Source organism: Cervus canadensis, chromosome 7 (genome assembly GCF_019320065.1).
Source record: "Cervus canadensis isolate Bull #8, Minnesota chromosome 7, ASM1932006v1, whole genome shotgun sequence".
NCBI classification, from domain to species: Eukaryota; Metazoa; Chordata; class Mammalia; order Artiodactyla; family Cervidae; genus Cervus; species Cervus canadensis.
The window spans coordinates 86,389,160-86,416,130 of NC_057392.1; the positions used below are offsets into that span (position 1 = coordinate 86,389,160).

Below are 26,971 nucleotides of genomic sequence, written 5' to 3' on the forward strand. Positions count from 1 at the left end.
TGGCCCAGTTCTTAAAAATGGCCGTGTTTTAGAGCAGCTGAGGCCCACATGTACCCAAAAATGATTGGACAGACAGCTTTCATATTAGCTACAGATACCTTTTGAGTAGAACTCTGATTTGACTCAAAATGCGGGAAACTTAAATCACATCAGCATGAAAGAACAAGTATATACAAAATCTTTATAAACTCACGTATTTTTGCCAAAAGTGTACAAGCAGTCTCATTTCACTGGGACAAAAAAGAATATTTTTGTTCTCCACAGGTCACTGAATGAAGTCATTGTACAATTCAGAAAAGCTATACATAGAAAGTGAACTGGGTGTGAAAAACAATACTCTGTCACTCACACTGTTTTATCTAATAGCAGTATTAACCCACTTGCTAAATAGGCTTTGACTTATAAGATGCACGTGTGTCCAGAACTCTTCAACATCTCATACTGATGAAGGATTCATACAGTTGCTAATTTTTAGTTTTAACAGGGTATTAGCAAAAAATAATACGAAATGGTCTCTTTGCAAAGCAACACATTTACTTTCCTTCCGTGAAAATGACCCATTAGTTAAATTTTGTCAGCCTCTCCTCCAAAAAGCCTGTGGTTTGTTTTACCAACCCTGGGACCTCACTAGCTGTCCCACTGCTATTCTCCACTGACAGACTGGCCCAGACCTCAAGTTGTTCAGGACCTGGAATATCTTTATACCCAGAAATGTTCCACTGATAAGGGAGAGTGATCCAGGGGCAACGCGGCCACAGGGGGCCCCCCACCACGGGCTCAACTGCTGCAGTGACGGACACAAAGGTGAGCCAAGCTCACTCGCCTCCTGCGCTGGGCTCCTGCGGTTACTCACAGCAGATAAACTTGGCAGACGGTAGCTGGGGACATGTCAGACAGGGACCTGAGTCCTTGAATGGTGTTGCCAGGTCCTTCGTGGAAAAGAATGGAGTAGAGGTGGAAAGTAGCTGCCAGTAAAAAAAAAATCATCCCTCCCCCTCACTCTTCCAAACCCTCCATTCTGTCTTCATGAAAACATTCAATCATAATGACTCTTCTCTCTCCTTGTACTAGTGAAAGAAATAAAGTTCTGCATATACCCACAGTTAAGAGACTTCAAATCCAGCAAGCAAGGCCTTTAGTGCAAATAAAATGAGTTCCCATTAAGGTCAAAATGTTATGTTGTAATTAAGTACCAAGCTGGCTTGATACCTTTTAAGGTCCAATTTTACCTTCCTTAAAATGGTTAAAGTATGTTTCAGCCAATTTCCTTCTGCAAATAGGAGTAGGAACCGTCTAAAACCTCATGTTATTGAAGGCAAAGCAGCCTCACGTCATCTAATCAGCTCAGTTGAGTCTGTTTTTAAAAAGCAGGATCCTTGTCCTATATTCAAGATTTTCTCACATATGTGAGGCATCTAAATTCTATGTTGTTAGAGTAGCCTATGTTTTATTAGAATATATTTACCTAAGACCAAAGTTACGTGAGAAAGATTTAAAAAAAAAAAAAAATCTTCTAAGGCTCCTTCCCTTCCAATGAGGAAAGGGGTGACAAAAATTCAAGTGTCAATTTCCCTTTTCTGGGAAGAGGTTTAGAAAGGCTGGGCTCACCTTCAGAACTCTAGCAGTTCCTTTTGAAATCTATCATATCTAAAATATAAAAGTCAGGAAAAATAGTTACAAAACTGGGCATTTCTTAAAGACATAAAACCTTGGTAATACTGGAAGAACCATGTGAAGGAGATGTTTAAAGAGAGCTAATATACATTCTTGGTTAAGTGAAGATAGAGAAAATGAGGATGCAACATCTTACATAGATTTTCTTTTTATGCTAGGACATGATGCAATGAGGAGTAGCTGAGGCAGCCTGATCCCTGAAGTGAACTGCTCAGCTCTTCTGTTAACCTAAAGAGGTTTGCAAAAGGATTGCTGTGCACAGACTGAGCGTTGCGGGCTAACCGTATCCGGTAGCTGTTCTCCTGCGAGAACAGAACCACCTGGCAAACTTAAAGGCAAGTGTTTCCATTCTTTTAATTAACTAGGCTGTGTTAAAATTAACATCAAAACCATATCTGAACCAACCAGCCCACCATGATGTAGTGCAAATCTCGCAGTGGCAGAATACCCTCGGAGAGGCTACACGTTGGTTTCCAGTCCCAGCAAACGTCCCATTCTCTCCACATTCTTGTCAATCGTAGCTTGACACGTTATCTCCTTAGCACATTCCATAGGAAACCAGCCCCGTTCTCCATCTCGAAGTCTTTCCCCTTCATACCAGCCTGCAAAAAAGAGCAGAGGTCTCAGGGGACACCAAGTATTTGGAGGAATCTTGATTGTGTTTGGCTCCAAGGGAGGAGCGTAGGGGCAAATTTCAGAGCCAGCATTCTGCCCCAGGTTGGGTATCAAAGATGATGCAAGGTGAGGAGAGAGGTGGAACAGAGGGAAACCTTTTAAGAGGGAATCAATGGCATGTCATGATGAAATGCAGGACATGATCAGAGGTCCTGAAGTGAGCTGGTTGGGAGAGTTTAGGAGCTTGGGCTGACTTGAAGAAAGGAATGATGATGCTTTGGGTACTGAGAAAGTAATTTTTTTTTTTACTTTATTTTTTTATTGAAGTATAGTTGATTTACAGTGTTTTGTTAGTTTTAGGTGTACAGCAAAGTGATTCAGTTATACATATACATATATATATATATATTTTCCCCCCCAGATTCTTTTTTTTTCCCTTAAAGGTTATCTCAGAAGTCTCGAACTGTCCTCGTTTGTTTTCATTCCTTTATTCTGTTCCGTGGCAGTGATTTCCACCACTGTGTATTCCAACTCACTTATCCATTCTTCTGCCTCTTTTATTCTGTTGATTCCTTCTAGGTATGTTTTTCACTTCAGTTATTGTATCCTTCCACTCTGTCTGGTTGTTATCTTTTATAACTCTTTAAAACTCTTTGTAACTTCTCTGTGCATCTGTTCTTTCCCATATTCTTGGGTAGATTGCTGATCTCCACATCAGTTAAGTTGCATTTCTGAGGTTTTATCTTGTTCTCTTGTCCGAAACATATTCCTGTGCCATCTCATTTTGTCTAAACTTCTGCGTGTTTTTCTGTGTATTTGGAAGGTTAGTTGTGTTTCTCAAACTTGGAGAAGTGGCGCTTTACGGGGGCTGTCCTATATGTCTCAGCAGTACACTCCGCTCGCATCACCCAGGGGCCAGAGGCTAGCTGGCGCCTTCCTGCTGGGAGGTGGGCCTGGGTCTTGGCTCTCTGGTGGGCAGGGCCATGTTATGGGTTGTGTCTACAGGTGGCTGTGGGTTCAGGAACTCTTTAGAGAGCCTGTCTGCTTATGTCTGTGGCGGTGTTCCTGCTCTGTTGGTTGGTTGGCCTGAGGCTTCCCGTTCCTGGAGCCTATGGGATGTTGGGTAGGACCAGGTCTTGGTACGAATAAGCCAATATGTTAGGCACCAGGATTGTCATTGGTTGAACATAACCCAGTATGCCTGCCATCAGTGTCTGTCCAGACAGTGAGCCACAGCTGACTCCTGTTTCCTCAGGAGATCCTCCAAGACCCGCAGGTAGGTCTGATGTAGGTTCCTGTGAAGTCACTGCTTTTATCCTGGGTTCTGCTTACACATGACCTTGTGTATGTCCTCCAAGAGTGAAGTCTTACTTCCCCCCCGAACTGTGGAGAGCCTACACTCCTGCTGGCTTTTGAAGCCAAATCTCTGGGGGCTGCTACTCCTGATGTCAGACCCCCAGGCGGGGAGCCTGAAGTGAGGCTCAGAACTCACTCCTGTGGGGAGAACTCTTGTAATATAATTGTTCTCCAGTTTGTGGGTCACCCACCTGGGTGGAGGGAATGTGAGATCTGCTTGTATCATAAGTGCACCCCTTGATCTTGTTGGGTTTCTTCTTTGTCTTTGGATATATAGTACCCTTTTTAGGTAGGTTCCAGTCTTTTTATTGATGGCCGTTTACCAGTTGTGATTTTTGTGTGCTCATGAGAGGAGGTGAGCTTAGAGTCCTTCTACTCTACCATCTTGTCCCCCATCTGACTTGAATGAGGAAGGACGAACCTCTGGAGCGGAGAACTAGGTCACTGGGGGACCAGGAAGGAAGGAAGCATTTCATGGTTCCTTTTGACTAACAGCCATTACTGCAGCCTATTAAAAACATTTAGAAACAGTAATGTGTAGGTACAGGAGAGAGAGGTGCATAGGAGAAAACCAAAGCTCAGGGAACATAAGCACTGACAATAAAATGAGACCCTGAGTGCTGGACCACCACCACCCCACTGAAACCCTCCCACTCACCATCGCTAACACGCTGATAAATGAGGACCACATCTGCCACCTGCAGAGAGAGTTCATCTGGCTGCTTGGCAGTAAATGACCGAATGATTTCCACTTGGGTCAGTGCTGAGGGGGAAAGAGGACATAATGAGAAACGCAACAAGGACAAATCAATAATTTGCATTCATTCAGCCACCATGGATAGAAAAAAGGTAGGCTTCCAAAAAGAAGCAGAAATTAGTTTCCCTTACTTGGCCACGAGCTTCAGAGTTAGAAGCTCAGAATCAAGAGAGGCCTTTTATGATACATGAATCCCCTCAAAATTAGCTTTGATAAGTCATTAGATACATCACACAATACAACCGGAAACAGCCACTGGGGAAACTGAGGCAAGACAGAATGGGTATGTGCCAAGGCCATGCAGCTGAGGATAAAACCCAGAATCTGTGCGGTTCTCCTGGCTCTCACCCAGGGTGCTGCCCGAGAAGGGTAGAAATAAAAGAAGTTCCAGCCAAATGTTAGATCCTAACAATCTTTTACTTCAGTGACTTGCTCCTGGCTGACCTAAGTTCTTACTTTGTTTTTTAATATGAAACTTGATTCCAGAGAAATTTCAAGCCAGTCCCTTTAGCTTTGACTTTAAGCTGTGATTTGTGAGTGCTCCAGGAGATCCAGTTTTGTTGCCCTAGTTCTTTGAATTTGCACTTCCAGCTAGAATCACCCAGAGCAGCGTAACGTCAAAGCAAATGCTTAGCACATGGCACTACCCTTCACTGCGTCAGCCAGGGCTCCCTAGAAAAATAAAATATTTTTAATATTATTTAATAACAAAAAGTCAAAAGGAAGGGTAAAGTGATTTACCTTAAGGTTAAAAATACACTTTAGTATGGAGAAGGTCTAAACATGCTATTACTGCCCACTGACAAACTAGAAATGTAGGAGCTTGACAGTACAAGCAAGGCGGTCACTGTGAATTTAACTTTACTCTCACTATCGTATGTAATGATGCCCCTGACTTGCAGGCGATTTAGAGACTCAGGGAGGCTATGCAATGATCTGCCACGTTACAGAGCAAAGAACTGCACTTCAGGTTGGAATCTGTCCCCTTGTCTTCCAAAGCGGGGTGCATCCAGTGCCGATGTGGGGCAGCAAGGGGGAAACCTTGGGACCTTACAAAGCGGGTAGTGTGGCATTTAACCACTAACAACCCAGCAACCAGCAGGGGGCAGAGCTCTCCATTTTTCAGATTGTCGGCCCTCCGGCTACTTACAGGTCCGATCTGGAGGCTGCTTCCCACTGCTGTGTCCCAGCGCAGTTATCCAACGGGCTCGCTCACTCCTAAACGCAGAGAACATCCAGTTGAGAGATTCAACAGTGCTTAGACACAGAATGAAGCATGTTCTAGAATGTAAAGGCTTCTTTTCCCCCAAAACAGGGCAGAGATTCTCTATAAAGGTAAGTGGCTGGTCTTCAAAACCCAGGTAAGAGTTATTTTAAAATGATAATCTGGAAAATGTAAATAAGCCCCAAAGAAGTCATTGTCAAGAGATTCTGAATGGATCTGTCTTGTTATTAAGTGGAATTTCTCATATGACAGTTTGTTGTTGTTGTCGAGTCGCTAAGTTGTGTCTGAATCTTTTGTGACCCCACAAACTGGAGCCTGCCAGGCTCGCCTGTCCATGGGATTTTCCAGGCAAAAATACTGGAGTGGGTTGCCATTTCCTTCACCAGGGGATCATCCTGTTAATAAATAGCTGATTACACTAATATAATCACAAAAAGATACTTTGTACACTCACAATCTGATATTTAACATATCAAAATAAAATTTCATGAAAAAAAATTCTAGTATCTATCTCCTGCCACTCCCTCCTCTCTTCTCCCTGCACACTCCACCCATTTCCAAATAAATGAGAAAACTGAAAAACTGACAGATTTAAAGTCGTTCTGTCCTCCTACAACAAACATTACCAAATATGAGCCTTAGCCAACTAGAAATTCTCTGTTCTCAGATGCTTAAAGTGGTTTTGTGATTACAGACAAAAGAAATTTTTTATATTAAGCTATAATTACATGAAACAATAATTATTTAACTAAAAGATCAAAAGTTTAAGATGAGCAAACATTACTCTGTGATACAGTAACCCCAAGTTTCTGATTTGGACAGTCAAATATTAGGACTGTGATTAAATAAACCACAGAAACATACACACTTTAAAATCTCTTAGGAAGCATTTGTCAGACATACCACTTGAGAGCCATTATTTAAGTTTCCCAAAAGCCTGTTCAGAGGATGAGAAGACTGAACAGAAGTTCCAAGGTAAATGACCCAAACCAAGGTCAGTTTCTACTACTACACTCTATCTCTTAAAAAAGGGATGCCAAAAAAAAAAAAAAAAAAAAAGGGATGCCTTATAATAATAAAAAAATAACCAAATGGGACCTAATCAAACTTAACAAGGTTTTGTACAGAAAAGAAAACCATAAACAAAATGAAAAGATAACCTATGAACTGGGAGAAAATACTTGCAAATGCTGTGACCAACAAAGGCTTAATCTCCAAAATATACAAACAACTCATACAGCTCATAGGGCTTCCTTGGTGACTCAAGACAGTGAAGTGCAATGCAGGAGACAGGTTCAATCCCTGGGTCTAGAAAATCAATCCCTAGCTCAGGAAGATCCCCTGGAATATGGGAATGGCTTCACTTCAGTATTCTTGCCTGGAGAATCCCACGGACAGAGGAGCCGAGTGGGCTAGAGTGCAAGGGGTCACAGAGTCAGACTCAACAACTAACATTCTCACTTTCATACAACTCAGTTAAAAAAGACCCAATCAAAAAATGGGCAGAAGACCCACACATTTCTCCAAGGAAGACGTACAGATGACTAGTAAGCACATGAAAAGAGGTTCAACCTCACTAACTATCGGGGCTTCCCGGTGCTCAGACAGTAAAGAATCCGCCTGCAATGCAGGAGACGCAGGTTTGTTCCCTGGGTCGGGACGATCCCCTGGAGAAGGAAATGGCAACCCCTTCCAGTATTGCCTGGAAAATCCCATGTACAGAGGTGCCTGGCAGGCTACCATCCATGTAGTCAGAAAAGCTTTGGACTAAACAAGATCACATTATTGAAGAACATACATAAAATACTACACGATTCTTAAGTGTATACAGATCTGTAAGTGTTTCCTTGGGTACAACCACGTACTCACACCCCCAGATCAAGACACAGACCTGCCAGGAGGTTCCTTTCTGTTCTTTTCCAATCAGTGAACTCCCGCAAAGGTCACTGCTGTTCTGATTTCCGTCACACAGAAAAGTTTTGCTTATCTTGAACTTTATGAAAATGGAATCCTATATTGTTGTCCACTTTGATACCTGGCTTCTTTTGTTCAAAACATTCACCCAATATTGAAAACACAAGACTCATCTCCTCCAAGCTGGCCTCCTCTGAAGCATGAACCACATTTCTGACATCATCCCATTCTGATAATGCTGTCCCTAGGCCCCCCTCCACACAGCCCTGTCACACTGCTGGGCAGGTACATGCTTCCTGAAGGCAAGCACCTCATCTCTGTATCTGCCTGCACGTAACAGGAACTAGTCAACCCTGACCCCTGCTAAATGGGTACTACTCATCGCACACTGACCCCATCTTCTATGGGCTTATCTGTTTCTTCAGCTGGGCCACAGATTCCCCCAGGACAGGAACTGGATCCTATAAACAGTATAAGGGATTGCGTATATGCCAGGTATGGTGCTTTTTTGTATTTAGTGAGTACCGTCTCATCTTTACAACAATTGTGAAAACTGTTACCACTCTTTTTTTTCCCAGAGGATGAAGCTGAAGTCTGGAGTGTTAAGCACCTGCTCATAGTAAAACTGCTAAGTGGTACAGTCAGACTGTGAGCCAGGCAGCGGGGGTCATAAGAGGTGGTGCTCCTTAGCAAGTGCTCACAAAATAACCAGAGAGGCAGGAAGGGTAGAAACTGCAATCTGCTGAAAGACAGACAGACTTAAAAGAAAAACATGAGGTCAGGCCCTGATTGAGTTCGTGTGTCAAGTAGTAATACGCACAGTTCATATAGAAACTCGTGATACCGCCTTGCTTTCAAGAACTTGATCTCTCTCTAATACAGGCCCAGGAGGTTTTATAAGGAGCCAGTAAAGCACAACCTCTTTTCAAATAATCCCTTTGTTAGGTAAGATTTTTTTTTTTTTCTTTTAATTCAGGCTCAACGAGAATTTCTAAAGTACAAAGGCAATTGAAAACTAAACAGTATCTTAAGGATGGAAGCGCTGTTTGCCAAGCGTAACCTGAAATGATCCATCTGTGTCTCCACACGCCATATCCAAACCCATCTGGCTCACCATGGCATCTTCACATGGCCCTTACCGCCGTCTGCAGTCCTCAGTGTGGACCCTTCTCTGGCCCTGAGTGACTGGTCCCAGCGGCAGCCTCACCCTGCAGCCGGCTTCCAGAAGTCCAGATGAAATCTTTCTCCTGTGGCACACTGCCTGGATGCTAATGGCATCCTTTAGACACAGCGGCCCCTCACAGGGACTCCAGGGCACAGAACAAGACACTCCTTGTTGCCTTGCTGAAAGGAGCCGCTTCTTGAAAGGGCTTCAATGGGATCAGCCCCACCCCCTCTGAGATGCCATCAAAACCGCACGACATTACCCGGGGCTTCCACAAACTGTGCCAAGGAGCTCCCGCCTGTCGTGAGGCGGAAAGCGCTGCATCTCTAAAGCTGGGAGGAGACTTGGTCCACGTAAAATGGAATTCTAAGAACAAGAAAACCCTGAGCATAGACATACCCATTATTAAATTTAGATATGAGGTCCAGGGCGCTCACAAGCAGACAGCTATTTTCTCTAGGGACAATGAGACAACACAAATTAACAGTCCACACCACACCTAGTTCATTGAGATTTCTCTCTGCCCAAACAAAGTGCCAGAATCAACAACCAATCCCGCTAATGGAGACCCAGGGCAGGTCAACTTTTAAGGCACTTCTGACCCCTCCTTTCAACCAGCATTCACCAAGTCCCTGCCTTTGCAGGAGCCCTGCGGTAGGCAGGGGTTGCTAAGTGAGTAGTAAGGAGTCTCTTGCTCTTCACAGCCATCAGTGAGGGATCAGAGCAAAAGAGAAACAGAAACCAATGCATCCTGCATTGTGCTGGGATGGCACCTTCTCCGTAAAACCCATCTGACCGGGAGAGAGAGGAGACCGAGCTGAGGAGAGACCCCTTTGACGTAGATATCTGGAAACGCAGTCCTTTCTGTCTGCATGGCATGAAAGGATGCACCTCCAGTTCTTCCCCACTCAGGAGTCAGCCATCGTAGCACCTTGACCTGTCCCTTACGTGATTATGCATAGGTTTAAACTTAATTGCACAAAAGTCAAAGATACAGCCAAGCTGGACTTTCATTGACTATCAGGCATCTGCTAGAAAAGACGGATACATCCCGAGAAAATGGAAAGCACTGTTTGAAACGGGCAGGAGTGTGGATTAGGTGGAAGGGAATGAATGTGCCCACAGAGGGCTTCACTATTGGAGGGGGTCATCCTGGTCTTTCAATAGAAGCCCAGAGACTTCAGCTGCTGTTTGACCTTCCTTTATCTCTCTTAAAATGGCATTTGACCAGACACCTTTTGTGCTCCTTCTCACAGCCTACAAATTTACCAACAGTTCCTTTTGAAACTCCTGTACCCATGGCCTTTGGAGAAAAAGTCCCCTCAGCCTTCCTAAGGTGATCATGGAGACCACTGTTTCTGTTCATTCTCTCACACATTCAGTTCAACGAGATGAATTCAACGTGTGATCCAGAGAAAACCCACAGGGCAGAAAACATTCTCATGAATGCTATGCAACAAAGCCTTATAAAGCTGTACCAGCTCAATTTATTTTAAAAAAATCTAACCAAAGCAGTTGCCCTTGCTCACTAAGAGTTTTTTAAAATTTATATTCTGTGACATGCTATATAGTTAAATCAGTTGTTTCTTGTCTGTCCTATCAAACAGCTCATGAGACCTAGTCTGGTCCACAAATCCTAGGGTTAATTTGAAGTGGATCAGCTACTACCTGTTTCCTTTAAAAAAAAAAAAAAAAGACCAACGCCATCACCTGCTCTCCTTTTCCTGGATATCAGTGATGAGGAATCACCAAAGTTTAAGTATCCTGATGGGCACCTACAAATGTAAAAGATTATTAGACGTAGGTTCAACAAATACTACAACCTAAAATAAATTTTTCCCATACAAAGTGTCATCTCTGGATTTTTCTTAAAGGGCGAAGAGTAAGTTAGACATACTATTTACAGTTTTATTCCGTCCTATTTACTTCCTGTTAATTAAGTCATTAACAGAAGCAGGAAGAGAGCAAAAGACTGCCTACAAACAATGCCCCTTTATCAGGGGGCCCAGGAGTGGGCTGTCTGCATGGCTGACAGGACTAACCAAGCCCATTAGGCGTCTCGTTCATCTTGTGAGACAAACTTTGAGAAGGACCTCTGATTACAGCTTAAGGTGATTGTATCTTATAGCCAAATAGAAGATAAAAGTTTGTGTTCCTTACTAAACATGTCCTGCACAGGCTGGACCCAAATGCCATCCAGATTCCACTGTGGACACAGGAAGCCAAGGACGCCGCTTGCCACAGCCTCACTCCACGCCAGCTGCGGCTGTCCGGGCTTCACTTTAGTGAAGGCAGACAAAGGGGCGCTCGGGCGCCAGCATTGCTCTTGAAAGGCCAGAGGAAGAAGTGACCGGAGTAACACACTCTCCCCTCGTCCTTTTATCAAGGGGAAGCTTCTGTATTTCCCACAGACTGTTGTCTCATTAATAATACAGTGACTTAAGATCTTTAAAAAGCAAACAGATATAACACCGTATGGCTTCGAGGTACATCCTTAAAACGGTTTAACCATGTCCTTGAGAACACATGTTGAAAAACAGGTGGGATTTAGATAACACTTGCTCTAGCAGCACAAAACCACCACCACCAACAAAATCCCAGTCAACAGAGACGGACAGAGGAGCAGTGTTTCCCTGCACTTGGTTCCAAGTCCACCTTGGCTTGGATATAGGAAAATAAATTAGATTAATCGTGGGGCAATTCCAAAAAGTACTCATTGGGAACCTGCTGTGTACAAAGTGGGAAAAAGACAGAACAGGCTGAGTGTGGGGATTAGTAGTAAAACCATGCAGAACTGGGGAGAAGAGTTAAAGGCTCTGAGGATGCCTCAAAAGATAGATATGCAGGTGGTCCTGGGGGGTGGAGGAGGTGGGATGGAAACATGTAGGAAGACGCAATACACTTCCATTCAGGAAGAACCAGTCCAGGATGGATCTGTTCAGACCTCGAAGCATCAGAAATGCCACCAAGTGTCCCAACTGGATAATGTGAAATTAAAGAAACGCGCATGTTAGGGGAAGCAGAGGGTACCAGCGATGACTGGTTTCAGAAAGGCTGCATTTCTGAAGGGGAAGTGGAGAGGAAAGGTTACATGTGGGGGGGAAATGAGAGTGCATAGATAACAGGTTGAGAAAAATTCAAAAAAGAGGGGTCAGCATAAGAGCTGGATGGCTAACGGAATGGCATTAGAAGTAGAGAAAGGAAATCTGGGCTGCTGGGGGTGGTCCCCAGGAAGCCCTTGCTCATCCTCTGATGCAGTGCCCTCCCCGGGCGGCAGAGGAAGACTGCGTACTGAAGATGGTTGAGGAGTGACTCAGAACAGGGCCAGGGCACCGTCGATTCCTCTTTCCCTCACGGCCACCCCAGCTCGGCCAGTCCTGAAGCGGGCCTGTCGCCTCGGCCTCCACAGTGTACTGTTTCCATCTCTCAGACCACAGCGCATGCTGCCGTCTGACTCATCTGGACTCACATAATAGGAGCCTAGCTGCTCTCCCCGGTGAATCTCCTGCCTCCACACCTGCCTCTCCAGCTTATGTGATTCTAAACCAGTGCTTCTCAAAACATCTGGGGTGGACTGGTCTTCACCACCCCAAGACCCCACCCCACCCCTGTTCCAATTCAGTGTGGACCGACTGTTCTCAAATACAATGAGAATGAGTTGCTGTTGAAATAATCACACACTAGGATGCTGCAGAAGTGTCAAATTGCTGTGTGTTTTTAACTGTTTCCCTCAGGCCGGGCCAGGAGCTCATGTGAGGACTGGGAGCCCACAGGCCCTACTGGAATAGCCCTGCTGAAACGCTCCCGGCTCCACCAGTGTCTCAGCTACCCACTCTCCCCTGACTTACTGTGGTCCAGTCACTTTCACGACGTTCAGGCCAAGTTTCCCGGCAGCTGGGACTTGCTGTGCCCTCTGCGTGGACCGTTCTGGCCCTGCCCTTTCCCAGAGGCATTCTCATTCATCCCTCAGGGCCCCGGAGACGTCTTTCTGCGCCATCTGATTTGGAGGACATTCTCCACCCAAGCGCCTAACGCTCACTCCAGAACACGCTGCCTGACTCTACTGTTGCCCCTGCACTTTTTTTTCCCCACTCATTTTTAATATTAGATGAAGAGGGCTTCCCTGGTAGCTCAGTGGTAAAGAATCCACCTGCCAATGCAGAAGACATGGGTTTGTTCCCTAGTCTGGGACGATCACACGTGCTCCGGAGCAACTAAGACTGTGCGCCCCAACTACTGGGCCTGGGCTCTAGAGTCCTGGAGACTCTGGTTGGGGGTGGCGGTGGTCAGGAGTGCTAGAGCAGAGGGTGGGCGAGACAGAACCGACGGAGAAAAATGAACCAACAAGCATGGTGCATGCGGCAAGCGCTCGGCATTCTCGGGAACAAGAGCACCAGGAGCCGCGCTGAAGGGTTCCCTGCAGAGGAAAGACCTGGCACCTGGAGCGAGCCCCGAGGACTGAGACATCTGCTAATTTGAGCAGTTCCAAGAAGGGTATTCCAGGAAGTGGGAAAAACGGGCAAAGGAACAGAAAAGGACGTTTTGAAGTGGAAAATAACCTGGGGGGTGCAACATCTATTCAGCATTATAAAATATTTCAGATCACATGATGCCCTACATTTACCACAGACCTTTTCCTTTTTTGAGTCTATGGATTTATACTCCACATTTTAGTAGTTTTTACATTTGATGGTAACTGGCTTCCTGGAGTTTCCCCTTCAGATCCAGAGTAAGGCCAGGTGGGAGTGGAATAGTCTCCTGGCTGGCAGCTTCTCAGGAAGAAGCTTAAAGTTATTAGAACGCTAGAATCAGAAAGGTCAAGGTCAAGTCGCATCTTTGTCAGTAACCCATTGCCTGTGTCATTTCAGGCAATTCACTTCACCTTTTGGAATCTCATCTGACATCTGGGGAAAAAGCTGAGGGAGCTGGACATCAGACTTATAATGAGGGTCACTACATATTGTCTAAAGATGCTCTGGAGAGCCAAAGAGGGGCCTATTCTTAATTTTGCCAGAACAACAGATATAACACTGATCCCGAAGAAACCAAGACGTTGTCTTACTTAGATGTCATCTTACTTATTATGTACCTCAAAACCCTGAAGGACCATCCTCGAGAAACGCCCACAGCTCCCTTCTTCCTGCTCTCTGGCTGGCTTAGCGTCTGGCCCATCCCAGATGCTCGCCACGTGTTTGCCCCACTTCCTTTCCGTGAGCTTTTCTGCATTCTTTGTGTAATCAAAGCTATTAATCTGTTCTTCCACAATTCCACTGTCTTATGATAGCCTAACTGTCCCTGTGCCAAAGAGCCGCCCCCTTCCTACTGCTGCTGATTTTACATTCCCAGGTGGCCTCTACTGAGAACAGTTTTTCAAAGAAGGTAAATATTTAGGTACAGACCTCATTCTTTTTCAAACCAAAGAATAGCCAAAGAATGTAAATAATTGATCTGAAATCCTGCAATTATTCAAGGTCAGGGTGGTGATAAAAGCCTTGTTTTCTCAACTAGATTGCTGATGGACTATTTTAACCACATATAAGAGCTAAAAAACCTGCTCACCTATACCTTTCACAAACCTTAGATGCAAGGAAAACATTCTACACAAACCAAGACTCTTGATTGTTCAAAACCATGTAGCCCCGTGCCAACCTGCACATTTCCAAATGCAGCATATAACAGCTTGCCAGGGTTTTAAACAGCTGATTTGAAAAAAAAATAAAAAAGAAAGTGCATTTTGACTGTCCTGTTTTTTTTCAGCACCCAAGTATTTGTCCAGATTTTTACTTTGCGACTGTAACTGAGTTGGAAGCAGGGGAGAGTTAGGGAGTCATTCCTTCCATACCCAAGGATAGAGCTACCCGTTCACATCTTCTGGAATGTTCTCTTGCTATTAAAGAGCTACAAATATGAGTCATACCCACGGGTTTACGGGTGACATAACTAGATATTCTGAGAATTTCTAGTTGAGGAAATGAACATCCATTCAGTCCACGACAAGATTAAAAAGCAAGAAAAAGGATGGAACACGGGTTACAGAAAGTCCCAGGAAGGGATTGAGCCTTGGTGTAAAAACTGAATGTTCCGGCTTACTGCCTACTCTCTTGGAATAATCTCAGAAACCAGCAGCAGAGATTACATAAATTATGGATGAGACAGTCAAGAAAAGATCTGTTGATATGTTGGCAAGATCTGAATAAAGAACAAACAATCCTTATAAACACAGAGAAAAGGAAAACATGAGTGAAACCAACAACACTTTCTCCCTTATTAAAAATGACAAACCAGTGTCTTCATCTCCGAATAATTCTTTAGAATGTCTGGACAAGCAGTCATCTCTGAAGTCTTTAAGACTTATTTTCATCCTTAAAGTTCTTTAAGATCTAAAGCTCAGAAGTACTAAATTCTCTTTTTTGAGAGAGGCTTCTCCAAACAGAGGAGATCTAGGTCTGTCTTTACACACTAAGGGGTTTTATCGTTTTTAAGAGTTGAAGAAATGCCTTCAAGAAATGCCTCAGCCCTGGCCTTGGGTGTGTCCCCCTGCTGGTCACCTGCATAGCCCAGTAAGCACCACACCCAACAGAGATGCCCTCCCCAGAGGCACAAACACAGAGGAGCATCCTTGGAATGTCGCAGGGCTTTCCAGCCCTTTCCTGGAAGAATTCTGGGGCCTAAGGAAGAGGCATTTCTTTGTTTTATAAACAAACACAGGGGATGGCGCTCCTTTTCTTACTCATTCCCTCTGTTAGCTTGAGAAGTGCGTTTGGAATCCTCCCTTTCTGCTGTTTTTCAATCTCAAATAGCTTTCTACACCCTGCCCCTCCTGGTTTTCTTCGCCCTTTGAAAAGTTGCTTCTAGTGCCCAAAACATGACATGATCGTTCATCGTTTCACGTGGATGGCTTTTCCCCTTCCTTCTCTTTTCTTGTGTCTCTCTTTAACAAACCAGGGTCCCTGTTAAATATTCTTAGAAGATGGAGATTGTCTCTTTGGGTTGACTTTCACTAAGATTTTGTTACAGTCTTAGGGTGGTTATTCACCCTGATTCATTTTCATCACACCATGTTAAGAGCCAAGTAGGACAGAGTATAGGAAACCCAGAGAACCAAGGATTAGGGACCTTCTTTCCCTCCACGGCTTCAACCTCTGACCCAACATAATACCTGCCTATGATGATTATTTTAAGAGGAGGCTTCCAGTTTCCAAACAAATTGGCCAAGTATCTCTAAATGGACAAAACTGCAATGTAAACGAATAGGATCCTGTGGGGCCTTCTGGGGACAGAACCCCCACCCCCACTGTCCTCTGCTGCGGCTCCTTCCAGAGGTACCTAAATAACAGTGTCTGATGCACATTCCTGAGCTGTGTCACAGATGCTGAAACCACCACCAACATGGAAGAAATACTGCTCGATGGTCACGCACCCCCAGACTACTGGTACCTAAGGACTGATAAGGGAGACCACCCTGTTACCTGAAATCCACCAATCAGAACTGCACCCGCTGACCACATACCCTGTTAACCCCCTCCCTCACCTGGCCTTTAAACGTGCTTTGCTGACATCCATCGGGGTGTCTGGGGGTTTTCAGGGCACGAGTCAGCCATCCTCCTTGTGTTGGCACCTTCACGATAAAGCCTGCACTTCCCTTCATCACAGGCCAGTGTCAGGAGATCGGCTTGACAGTGCACAGGCAAGCGGACCCAAGTTTGGTTCCGTAAGAGCGAGGGCAGACTTGACAATAAGCCCCTTAGCTTCATCCCATATGGCCTTCCCTGGTGGCTCAGATGGTAAAGAATCTGCTTGCAGTGCAGGGGATCCAGGTTCAAAGCCTGGGTTGGGAAGATCCCCTGGAGAAGGGAATGGCAACCCACTCCACTATTCTTGCCTGGAGAATCCCACGGACAGAAGAGCCTGGTGGGTCACAAAGAGTCGGCCATGACTGAGCAACTAACCCTACCAGCACTGGCTTCATCCCACGTGAGAATGGGCTGCCTGCTAACTGCCGCTGAAACTGTTGGCACAACCATGATGACTGTCCTGCCTCTGCATCGACTCTGGACAGGAGAGAGGGTTCATCAGAATGTTCGGGAACCGCTGAAGAAAACCACCCACCTTGACCAGGCAAGGCGATAACCACTTGCATGAGTTGTCTCACAACGGGAGCGTCCCGATAAGGAATGGGGTGCTGCCCCCAAAAACTAACCAGAAGAATTTGGGAGGGGCCGAAAGGAGGGAGGAGATGCCACCCCATAATATGAGCCAACCTCCCAGAAACTGTCAGGCTGGAATCCATCATGGCTGAGAGATGTGCGTGCCGCTAGGGAGGACCCTGAGTCAGACCAGGTATGAGCCAAACAAGATGATTCCTCATTACTATGAAACCAAGGTCACGGGCTCTGGCAGAGAGGTCCTGCTGGGTTCCGTTACCTGTGGCTCTCCGCCTGGGCACCACTTCCCTATAAAGTCTCTTGCTTTGTCAGCACATGTGTCTCCTTGGACGGTTCATTTCCAACTGCTAGACAAGAGCCCGCTTTCAGGCCCTGCAAGGGGTTCCCCTTCCTGCAATAAATATATTTCCCTAAACCCAGTGTCTCTTTTGACAAATCACTGGGCTGCCCGGCTGAAGGTAGGTGACTGCAAAATGACTTCAATTTCAGTAGCTAAGGAAACACAGGGCCTAGACTCAAACTACCAGTAAGTCATATTCCTAGGGCTCCTGGGTCATATTTTTATCAATAATTAAAATAAACTGATTTTTAAACCATTCTGTAAGTATAAAACTCACTACTTAAAGCACAACATATCCATCAGGACTCATGGGGACAAAAATAACAATACCATCTCTCAGTACGTTGAGAGGATCAGAGTGAGAAGATGAGTATCTATACAAAACACCCAGATGCTCTGCTTGGTGCATAACAGGCAGGCAATACAAATACACAGTAGGTAGCGTTTTACTGTTTCTAGGCAGTCTGTGGACCAAGGGTAATTAGACCGTCAGCAGATATGCTGAAACTCTTGCCCTGCACATACTTACTGCGTCTCCGCTCCCAGCAGCATCTCGACTTTCTCGTTGGCATGGTTACTAAGGACAGTCAGCGTAAAGAGGTGACTGGCAGAGTTCTGTCTTGAATAAAGCATTGTGGAGCTGTTCTTCCCTGGAGAAGAATTAAGCTCTTCACTGTCACAAGACTCCACCAGTAGCTGATCTCTTAAAGAATAATCGTTGACATTGTAACTTTCTTCACTGTAAAGAAAAGGGGAAAAGAACATGATCAGGAATTCAGTGGATGAGACTGTGACGCTGTCAATTTTCAAGTCACACGTTGGGGGACGTGGAGGGGAAGGGAAGGAGGACAGGGAGAGAAGGATTTACCTTAAATACGAATTGAACTCTGAATTATTCCTACTGATTATGAGTCAGCATGTGTGCTCATTCACTTCAGTTGTGTCCAACTCTTTGTGACCCCATGGACTGGAGCCCGCCAGGCTCCTCAGGCAAGAATTCTGGAGATCGTCCCGACCCAGGGGTTGAACCCACATCTCTTACGTCTCCTGCATTGGCAGGCGGGTTCTTTACCACTGAGCCACCTGGGAAACCCTATGAGTCAGTATAACCCTCCAAAATGAAAACCTCTTAATTACTATTTTTCTGTTGTATACTGAACTGTATCTTAGGTATCAAAGCAATATCGAGACTTCCCTGGTGGGCCAGCGGCTAAGAGTTCATGGTCTCGATGCAGGGGACCCGGGTTCAGCCCCTGGTCAGGGAACTAGATTGCACATGTCACAACTAAAGATCCCAAGTGCTGTAACTAAGACCTGGTGCAGCCAAATAAATATTTTTAAAAAGTAATTAGAAGCAATATTAAAAACAATTATTAGACCCTCCAAGTTTCCCTTTACACTATCCTGACATTGCTGCAAAAAGTAAAACATAGAGACATCACGGGACTGCTACTCCCCAGCCTCACCTCCATCTGCAGGATGAGATCTGCTCACACTGGGAGGCAAGGCTGCCCTACCAGCCCCCAAACCGCCAGGCACAGGAGGAAGAACAGCCTCAGAGGTGGGTCTTCTGGCAAGACCCCCGGCCCTTCCTGCCAGCACGCACAGCCTCCCCACCAGCTTCAGAAGCGCCCACTGAGCCCACCGCTCCCTCCACCCCTGCCTGTGCCCCAGACTGACCCCCTGGTGGTCTCCATTCCCCGGACGGACTCTGACCTGCACAGCCCTAAGCACGTGCCTAACTGGGCCTCACCTCCCCAAACCCCCAGCTGGACGCTAAACCCTTCCACTGCGTCCTCTGGAAATCCAGTGAAATCATCTAAATCCTCAGCCTCTTCTCTGAACTCTCTCTTTACTTTCTTGCCTTAACAGATACTAGGCTCCTCCTAGAGAGCACTGCCTCTCTAGAAGGCTTTCCACCGGCTTGAGTTTCATTATTCTAGACAACAATCACTTCCTCCTCCCAGAATGTCCTCAGTCTCTATTTCATCATCAAAGTCATCTCCAGGCCCCTGGATCCTGCCTCATTCATGAGTGTAGCTGCTGGCTTCCTGCTGCTGTCCAACACCCCTTTCTTGAATTTCCACGTGACAATCCTTCCACGATCCTGGCCTCTCAGTTCCTTGATTTCCCCTTCAAGGATCGACCCTGATATCACCAATTGCAACCTCTCTGCAATCCCAATGTCAAACCCACTTCCTAACCAGCCCTGCTAGTCTCTTTGACTCATCTCTTCTAATCCTCAACCCCAACAATTTTAACCCACCATTCCTACAACCCACTGATTCCACTGCCTTTCCCTCCAGCCTTGAACCCTACATGTCCTCTCATTCACCCTTATGCAATTATCCAACTTGAATTTCCCGATACCTAATTATATAAGCACTCTTTGTATACACAGTCATTTTCTTGGCAAATCCCAACTCTAGTTAGATACAGCTCTCCTCTATTCTCTACCTGTCCTGCAGTTGAGCATGGCAGAGGTCAAAAATAACTGGTGAATAAATGGATGACCATGCAATACATTCTAATGCATTCTAAGAACCATATTGAACAATTAACTTACCTAATAAAAAATGCAAATTTATGAACTCAGAAGAGCTAAGAAAAATCCTAGTGCTCAAACTATACTAGGAAATTTCAAAATAGGCCATTTTGCTCAAGATTTCTGAGAAAATTTTTCATCTGGTAGTGGGCATCTGTCAACCATTCCCTGTAACTCTCCTTTAAAATCTTTATGATCTTTTTAAAAATTTAGTTTTATAGATCCTTCCCCCACCCCAAACCAGCAAATACAGTTGTATCATCCATAAAAGCAAAAAACTGCCTTTTGATCAAGCCTGTTTGTTGCTAGGGTAATAATCTGTATTAACTAGAAGTTCACATGGCAACATCATCCCCGAAACTCGCTGAGACCTCGCTTATACAGACCAGCATAACTGTGCTCAGAATATATAAAATATTTCTCATATCAAAATGAGGGTTATCAAAGTTCATGTGATTTTTATAAAAGGAGGAAGCAGGGTAATATACTTTACAAACAAACAATATTATACCTTGTGGACCACAACCAAAGCAGTCAATTTTGGGCAAAGCAGGTGTGGGGTTTCAGCCTGCAGGCCCACAAGGCTTGTGGTTGCCCAGCCTCAAGACAGACCCCCAACAACAGAGACGTCAGCGGTTCATGGGAGAGGGGACCTCACATCTGAAACGAAAGGGTCCCAGAGTGACAAGTGTGCTGCAGGTGGCAAGCAGACCCGGGCAGCAGTCTTCAGCGCCCGGGGGAGAAGCAGCTACCATTTACAGGGGGAAGTGACATCAAGTGGGCTCACCGGTTTCCCGGAAAATGTCCCTCACAGCCCCTCTGGTTAACAATCATCACGAAGGCAGATGTTTCCCTTAACAGACTGGCATGTGAAGCTGTTCTGGCCAAAGGATGAGAACAATCACCAGCTAGGGCAGTGGGCAAGCACATTCCCGTGAGTTGGGCAGAGGTGAGGGAGGGATCCAGCAGGGCATGTAGACAGTACGAGAAGGGCCATCCTGAGTGGCCTGACCACACAGCAGGTGAGGCTTCTAATACTGTCCAGACATCTCAGACACAGATATAACAAAATCCAGGACTCAGGATGAGACCAAAAGGAAAAAGAATAAAAATGAAAGCAAAACCTCAACAGCAGCAGCAAAAACGAAAGAAAAAAAAAAATGAAGCCTTTGGTACTGTCCTCTCTCTGCACCCGAGCCACTCTCGTGGTCCAACTCACAAGCTTAAAAAGATCATCTTTTAGTTAAAATCATTTCCAATTAAAAATAATTCTGCTTCAGACAGGGAACTCCAAGCTCCCTAATGGTGTGCACATGGGGTATTTAGGCAGTGCCCTACGCTATGACATTGCACAGGTATTCTCTGTATTCCCAAAGAAATAAATGGCAAAGAAATCTGCATGCTATGAAGGCAAGTTCCAAAAAGGCTTCAGCATAAAGTGGCTTTACTTGCTAGATGGTCCCCAACAGGATTCCAAACCAAGAGTTCATAGGAAACTCATGCAAATGGACATGAATAAGCTACTTAAATCTCCCCCCTCCTTTATTTTCAGAGTTATTACCCCCTGTGTTTGCCTAAATGCAAACAATATCAGCTAGTGTGTTTCACTGATGTGTTGAATCTCTGACTTCAGGGGGTAGGTAATTAGAGACAGAAGAAGTAGAAAAATTAATAGAATATTTTTTTTAATTGTTCTCTTAAGCCATGACAACTACAATACCGTTAAGACCTAGGGTGACCATTTGTCCTGGTTTATGCCTGTTGTCCTCTCAAACGTTCAGCTGGGATGGCAAAGAGCGGCCACCTCATTTATAGTTGTGTGAGTTCACCTCAAGATATCTGGTGTCCACACATCTGGGTCGTTGAGCTTTCCCACTGTTTTAACTCCTGTATCCAAAACAGGACACAGGAAACAAGTGTGCTGTCTTCCTAACTGATTCAATAGCAGTCACCCAATATCATTATTTTATCCAGACCTGCAAATGTCTTCATTATGTAATAAATAATGTCCACAACTTCTTCACCACTCCTTTAACGCACTTAATATTAAAAAAAAAAAAAAAACAAAAAAAAAAACTTGATTTAACAGTAGTCAAGTCAGCTATTTATCCTTGTCGGCTACTATTCAAACCCAAAGGAACAGACAAGGAAAAGGAACTCGCTAGCATGTCCGTGCTCTCTCACACAAAATACACACTCACAGTTAATCTCATAAAGGTTCAAATTACTATCTCCCCCTCTCCAAATCTGCTGAATACTGACTGAAGTTCTTTCTCCTCATGACAACTGGCACCTACCAACTCTCTCACACTAATACAAAAGGATAACTGTTAAAATACATGCTTAAGGATTTCTCTGGTAGCACAGGGAATAATAAGCTGCCTGCCAATGGAGGAGACACAGGTTTGATCCCTGGTCCGGAAAGATTCCACATGCCTTGGAGCAACTAAGCCCATGTACCTCCAGCCTATGCTCCCCAACAAGAGGAGCCACTGCAAGGAGAAACCTGGGCACCGCAATGAAGAGTTGGCCCCTGCTGGCCGCAACTAGAGAAAGCCTGTGTGCAGCAAGGAAGACCCAGGGCAGCCCCAAATAAATAATAATAATAAAAATACGTGCATAAGCAGAAGAGCGGGGAATCCACAGTCAGATGCAGCCATTCACAACCCCATTCCCCCTTCTGCTGACCCACCCATGTCCAGTAAAGTATAAAACAAGCTCAGCTGGGTTAGGAAAGATCCCCCTTCCCTAAGGGAAGTTGATGCTAATCAGACTTCCCCATGTTTGTTTCTTTCATTTAGCAAACATATGGTTTACATAGCCTCTGAAACAATCTGGATCATGAATTTAGGAAGTTAAACTGCTCAGAAAAAGGCAAATGGAAAAACCACCTTGCCTTGCACGAAGCAGTTTACACGTAGACTTCCTCTGATTGTCTTAGCCGCACTCCAAGCTTGCCAGCTGCTCATCAAAGAGCAGCCGCTTTGTGCAAGCACAGCCTCCTATCAGGCGCAGCAATCAGACCAATGTAAGCCTGTGGCTCTGTGGCATAAACAACGATGGGTCTCCCTGTCGAAACTTACAGTCCTAGTAGCCTTTGGGATGCCTTTTCTTAACATGATAAAAAGGTTGGAATGCTTTCATAATGGGCATATATTTGAAAAAATAAAGCATAAGTATTAGTCGCTCAGTTATGCCTGACTCTCTGTAACCCTATGAACTGTAGCCTGCCAGACTCTTCCGTCCATGGGATTTCCCAGGCAAAAACACTGGAGTGGGTTTCCATTTCCTTCTCCAGGGGATCTTCCCTACCCAGGGATTGAACCTGGGTCTCCCGCATTGCAGGCAGTCTTTATCATTACCCAGGAAGACCTGGGCATATATTTATTACTTTTAAATAAGGGCAACATTTAAAACTGCATACATGCATGAAGTGAAAGTCGCTCAGTCATGTCCGACCCTTTGCATCCCCATGGACTATACAGTCCATGGAATTTTCCAGGCCAGAATACTGGAGTGGGTAGCCTTTTTGTTCTCCAGGGAATCTTTCCAACCCAGGGATCGAACCCAGGTCTCCCGCATTGCAGGCAGATTCTTTACCAGCTGAGTTACTAGAGAAGCCCACATACATGCATGCATGCTAAGTTGCTCAGTCATGTCTGACTCTTTGTGACTCTGTAGACTCTAGCCAACTAGGTTCCTCTGTCCATAGGGATTCTCCAGGCAAGAATACTGGAGTGGGTTGCCATTTCCTCCTCCAGGGAGATCTTCCCAACCCAGGGATCAAACCCCCGTCTCCTGTGTCTCTTGCATTGTAGGCGGGTTCTTTACCACCACACCACTGGGGAAGCCAGTTGCATACAACATACATTTTTAGAATACCAAATTTTACATATTTAGAATATTTCAAATAAAATTCACATATTAAGAATACCAAAATTTAGAATACCAAAGCTGCATGTGTATACACACATTAGTGACAGCATAACGACAGGCACCCAGCTCAGCATAGGACTTACTTTGGGAAAGAGGGGGAGAAAAAAGGGATGAGGAAAAGGCTCTAAGTAAACCTGCAATATTGTATCAGGACTTTTTTTTTTTTTTTTTTTAAGAGGCCTGGCAGTGATATAGCAGGGGGAAAAAAGAAAACAACTTGTATCTGTTAAACCTGGATGATAGGAATGTTGGTGGTGGTGGTGGTTTCGTCGCTAAGGCATGTTCGACTCTTGCAACCCCGTGGACTGTAGCCCGCCAGGCTCCTCTGTCCTTGGGATTCTCCAGGCAAGGATATTGCAGTGGGTTGCCATTCAGTGTTTGATAATTTTCTGTATTTTTGAAATATTTTGCAATTCAAGGTAAAAAAAAAAAAAATCTAAATAATAAAGGCATAGATGTGAAGACTGTCAGCATTGCATGTATTCTGTGGATGCCTGAGGGTACAGGTGAAGGGACTCTTGGGCAATGGAGTATTTTTTGCCTTACAAACAACTGATTACTTGCAGATAACATCATTGACTGAAATATATTACAAGGTAAGAGCGAATTCACTAAAATGGTTGGGCTAAAAAAAAGAAAAAGGCTTTCCCATATATGAATAACACGCAGAAAATATAATGGAAGAAGATCTTATTTATAATAGACACAAAACCCACAAAATGTTTAGAATTTTATTGAAGTTTCTTCTACATGAAGACAGCCTTGAAATACTTTAGAAGAAGGCCTGAATGACTAGAAAAGTTTGATATTAAAGAGATATTAATTCTTCCTGAATTAATATATAATTTTAACATAATTTCCTTGAAAAATCTCAGTTTTGCAGGGGAAGAGAGGAGGGGGAATAGTCAAGCTGATTCTAAACTATGCAGAAAATAAACATGTAAGAACATTCAGATTGTGAGAAAAATGAGTGACTAGCCATATGATATATTAAAAACATATTCTAAAGCTACAGTAATTCAAAGACTGAGACGAATAGATATCAGCTGACAGAGGGGGTACTGAAACAAGAGTGGTTCACAAAGGGAAAGGGAAAGGGAAGTCGCTCAGTCGTGTCCGACTCAGCGACCCCATGGACTGTAGCCCACCAGGCTCCTCCGTCCATGGGATTCTCCAGGCAAGAGTACTGGAGTGGGGTGCCATTTCCTTCTCCAGGGGATCTTCCTGACCCAGAGATCAAACCCGGGTCTCCTGCACTGACCCTAAATACATCTAGGAATTTACTACATGATATCAATGACATTTCAAATCTGTGGAATATTGATAGTTTAGTCAACAAATAATATTGGGACATCTGGAGAAACACCTGAAAAGTTTTAAGAAGCTGGATCCCAACCTCACTCCATTAATCAGGGTACTTCCTTGGAGCCAAGGTATGTAAGCATCATGAAGAAGAGGTGGTAATGGAACGGGTCTTTCTATAGAGCCTTGTGATTAGAGATGAGCTTTTACACATGCAAATACCATAGGAAGAGTTTCCACCTTAACCCTTATGAGCAAACCTCTTAGATACATAACAAGGACGACCACGAATGAGAAACAGGCTGGATGACCAAATGGAACCAGGAGTACAAAAGCAAAGACAGAGATGGGGAAAGCAAGAAGAAGTGTTAGACTTTAAAAGACCAGCTTTCCCCATGCCCTGCTCAAGTCAGCCTTAATTGTCTCACCTGCCACCTTGCATTGTTCTGGAACTTTCTTTCAGAGCCAAAATCTGACAGACCAGAAGGAGAACTTCCGATTATTCCTTTTGTAGAAGAATTAAATTTAACAGGAAAATGCAAGCAAAGATTATCCAAAACAAAACACAAGGATTTTCTGCCATCTATCATCAAGAATAAGATTTATTTTTACCTATTCAACACCTCCCTTTCCACAGGCTTTTTGTAAAACATGCAGGCAGCTTCCCTGTCCTGAAAAAAAAATTTCACTTGAATCTGCTGCTGAAAAGACAAATGTCTACTGAGCTAGCAGCTGCCTGGCATTTTCTCAGATCCTTGTGCCCACGTACCAATGAAATTGCCCTCCAAAGTCATGATGGCCCATCGCCCCAACAAACCCCGGACCCGCATACCACCACTGCTCATCTCGGCCCTTAATGAGGTTGAGCACCCGTGACAACCTGGAACTCTTCCTCTCCTAACGCCTTCCATTACAATTCTAGGTCATCCTTTTTTTTGTAGTGGCCATACTCCAAGTTTCTCTCCTAGACCTTCTTACTTTCCTCAGGGATCTGTAATGGCTCTGCCCTGCTCCCAGTATGTGGATTCACAGAAGTTCCTGGGGTTTAATAAAATCAAAGAGATTCTTCCCACTTCCCTTCAAGACACGTACAAGAATTCTTCCTCTGAAGATTTCAACTTGTTTCTCTTTCCCTTCTGAAATCATGATTGCTAATCCCCACACCTGACTTTGTGCTTAACTGGAACAAGAACACCCTAGTTAAACATTTCTAGGAGGCAGGAGATAGGATTATGCTGAAGTCTACTTTGAAGTTACACTTTCTTCACAGTGGCTGAAGTTGATTTTCATTTTAAATCTTGGTATTAGAATTATATATACAATTTTTATTTTTACTAGAATAATATACAATTTTAAAGCCGTGAAGTACAGTGTAACAGACAAGAGTACAGGATTGACTGAGCGTGTCTGGCTCAACTTCGTCACTCACGGACTTTGTGATTTTGAGCAAGTTACTGGTCCTTTCTGTGTTTTCTCCTATGTAAACTGGGGATTACAATATACCTCTTAGGATTGTTGGGAGGATTAAATGAAATAATACATTTATTATCTTTTTGCATGTAAAGCTCTTACAATCATGCCTGGCTTGCAGCAAATGTTATTAGCTAGTATTTAAAATCTTCCTATAGAACATCACGCCTTTACACTGCCTGACATCTTGTGAAAAGCCTAATAATTATAGGTGCTTTGCAAATGAGCAAGTGGACTAAGCATAATTAGAGCCAAATACCTGTGGTCAAAATATCCATTATTTGGCAGAGGCTCCAACCAGCAAAACAAGGCATGAAATTTGCCCCCAAGCCGATTTCAAACAGCCTTATGTGCTCAATGCCTCAAAATAATTCTGAAGACTAACAAACACGCCACACACATGTTATGAATATTTACTAGAAGTCTTTATGAACAGTTTTTATTTCTCTTAGAATGAAACACTGAATGGAATTACCAGGTCATATGGTAAATTGCTTAGCTTCTTGA

The 26,971-nt window shown here is 44.4% G+C and overlaps 1 protein-coding gene and 1 long non-coding RNA gene across 2 annotated transcripts in view; one reads left to right on the forward strand and one right to left on the reverse strand.

Annotated features, from left to right (window-relative positions):
* Positions 1 to 163: 163 nt before the first annotated feature.
* ARHGEF26 (Rho guanine nucleotide exchange factor 26) overlaps positions 164 to 26,971 on the reverse strand; it is a 134,041-nt gene continuing 107,233 nt past the window's right edge. The window contains exons 12-15 of the mRNA XM_043473950.1: positions 17,741 to 17,950; positions 5,553 to 5,620; positions 4,304 to 4,408; positions 164 to 2,276 (exon numbers count right to left, since the gene is read on the reverse strand). Of these exons, the coding sequence (XP_043329885.1) occupies positions 2,134 to 2,276; positions 4,304 to 4,408; positions 5,553 to 5,620; positions 17,741 to 17,950 (526 nt within the window). The 3' untranslated portion in view covers positions 164 to 2,133. The remainder of the gene's footprint in view (positions 2,277 to 4,303; positions 4,409 to 5,552; positions 5,621 to 17,740; positions 17,951 to 26,971) is intronic.
* LOC122445018 lies at positions 6,956 to 10,513 on the forward strand. Its single transcript, XR_006270417.1, has 2 exons — positions 6,956 to 8,036; positions 8,518 to 10,513. It is a non-coding gene; the product is annotated as an uncharacterized LOC122445018 (long non-coding RNA).